Source organism: Vollenhovia emeryi, unplaced genomic scaffold (assembly GCF_000949405.1).
Source record: "Vollenhovia emeryi isolate VEMERY1.0 unplaced genomic scaffold, V.emery_V1.0 DF940422.1, whole genome shotgun sequence".
NCBI classification, from domain to species: Eukaryota; Metazoa; Arthropoda; class Insecta; order Hymenoptera; family Formicidae; genus Vollenhovia; species Vollenhovia emeryi.
The window spans coordinates 6,971-9,237 of record NW_011965944.1 but is presented as its reverse complement, the minus strand read 5'-3'; the positions used below and the strand labels follow the sequence as shown (position 1 = coordinate 9,237).

The 2,267-nt window shown below is 46.8% G+C and overlaps 1 protein-coding gene across 1 annotated transcript in view; it reads left to right on the top strand.

Moving 5' to 3' along the window:
• The first annotated feature begins 585 nt into the window (after window positions 1-585).
• The window catches only part of LOC105556030, a 5,658-nt gene continuing 3,976 nt past the window's right edge, over window positions 586-2,267 (top strand). The window contains exons 1-2 of the mRNA XM_012003082.1: window positions 586-892; window positions 1,012-1,938. Of these exons, the coding sequence (XP_011858472.1) occupies window positions 586-892; window positions 1,012-1,938 (1,234 nt within the window). The remainder of the gene's footprint in view (window positions 893-1,011; window positions 1,939-2,267) is intronic.

The window sequence follows — 2,267 nt, the reverse complement described above, 5'->3', positions numbered from 1 at the left end:
ATGCCCCATAATTAAGCCCCTTCACCTCGTCAAGGTACCAGCCTAAATGGAAGAAGTTTCTTACTTTTTATTTTTTTATTAAAAACTTTTTAATTTTTTTAATTATTTTTCTTTGTTTTTTAATATTTTTAAACTGTTGATTTATGTAAATTAAATTGGGAATATTTATGATACTTTTTAATTAGTCTCTTGATCCATTCTTTTGTCGCTTTACTCAGTGTCATCGCTTGAGCTGTCATTGGTGTTTTGATTCAATAAGGCTATAGCCTCATTGCCTAACTTTTTTACTTTTTTTTCTTTACAAATCCGTAAGGAACTTATTACTGGATCGGACGAAACTAACATAAATTATGCCTCGTGATCTCGTCCGGATGGACTATGTAGTAGTGTCTCCTGATCACGCATTTATCAACAGTCTTTAGATCCAATAAAAACCAAAAGATGGCGCTTCTGGCGCTCGCGCCCTGCGCCCTGCACGGATCTGTTTCATTGTGTTTCTGTTGCGCATAGCGAACAGTTTGCTTTCACCTTTTTTGGTGTGTATCGTCTTCAGTAGTACCAGACGTCGTCTTCAGCAGTACCGAGATGCCTAAGCATAAGCATAGGAGTAGATCTCGTCATCGCTCGAGTAAACGAGCACGTTCTTCGAGAGAAAGGTTCCGCGAGCGATCTTCCGAGGTTAGGTCGAGTTCGCGCGGAACATCACTAGACCCACCGTCGCAGGGGAATGAATTGGCTGCCGTCCTGCGAGAGATATTCTCCTTTATGAAGGACCACACCGCCACGAGCGCTTCAGGGTCGAGGCAGATAGTTGGCGAGGAAACGGATGTGATCAATCCCTCCCTGACGATAGTGAAATCGTCGTTCCAGAGGTCGATTCACAGGCAGATGAGCAGACGGTTCTCAAGAACCGGGGCAGCGAACCAGGTGTGTCCCTTCGTTTAGGCACAGAAGGGACATAGCCGACTGCGTAATCTGACCTGGCGTTCTTTTTCTTTTTCCTTTTAGCAGGTGGCAGCGTGACCTTTGTCGACCCCCTTCCTGAATCGAACGACTCTAATAAAGAGAACGAGTGCTTATTAGCAAGTGAACTATTTGGATTGGAGCAGCCACCCTCGAGTGCAGAGGCTTGGGATCCTATAATCCTATCCGCGACGAAGAATGAGGTCCGCTCGGGATTAAAGGAAGAGCTACGCTCAGCGCTCTTAACCAAACATGAGCTTAAGGGCGATTTGCAATGTTTGGGCCCTCCGAAAATGAACGGAGAGGTTATTTCGGCTCTTTCTAAGCGTCAGAGTGTTCTAAAGAGGGACGATTATCAGGTTAAGGAGCAAAAACAGGTAGGAGCTTGCCTTAGCGCGATAGGCACAGGCATTTCTGATTTGCTAAAAGCTCGGCGAGAGCTAACGGCCAGTGAAAAGGAAGCGGTATCGAAAATGGCAGACGGAATGCACCTGTTAGCAGATCACCAATACAGGTTATCTCTAACAAGACAGGCTCTTGTGAAGCCGTGCCTTGCATTCATAGGCAAATCCGCAGCGAATCGCTCGACGGTTGATGATTGGCTGTTCGGCGAGAACTTTGAGGAAGGCGTCAAATCAGCCCAGGCTTTGGAAAAAACGGGACGTGAGCTCTCCAAGGCCATCCCGGCTCAAAGCGGCTGTGGTGAAACTCACCAACCAACCGCTCCAGCAACGACCGACTCTCCAAACATCGTCACAACGTTCGGGAAACTCCAGGGTCCCTGCTCAACGGTCAGTGACCACGGCTCGCCAATCAGGGACCAGACAGAAGTCGAGCCGCCACTCGAACTACCGCCCTCGATCCCGCTCACGAGCACGTCGATAGGAGATGTAAGAACAGCAGGAAGGCTATATAATTTTTTACCCGAATGGGAAGAATTAATTCAGGATTCCGAGGTCCTGGAGGCTATTCGAGGTTATATTATACCGTTTACCTCCCCCCCACCTACGCGAGCTTATCTTCCAGAACCTGTCTTTTCTCGAGATGTCTCAGAGTTTTGTGACAAAGAAATAACGCGCTTGCTCAGGAAGGGAGCAATCATAGCCGTCTCACCATCCTCAGATCAATTTCTGTTTCGCTTCTTTGTTATAGGAAGCCTTCAGGAGGAATGCGTTTCATATTAAATCTCAGATTTAAATCGTTTCCTCTCACCCCTTCATTTTCAGATGGAAGACTGGCGCATGGTGGTTCAATTGATGACTCAGGGTTCATGGATGACAACCTTAGACCTAGAGGATGCATAT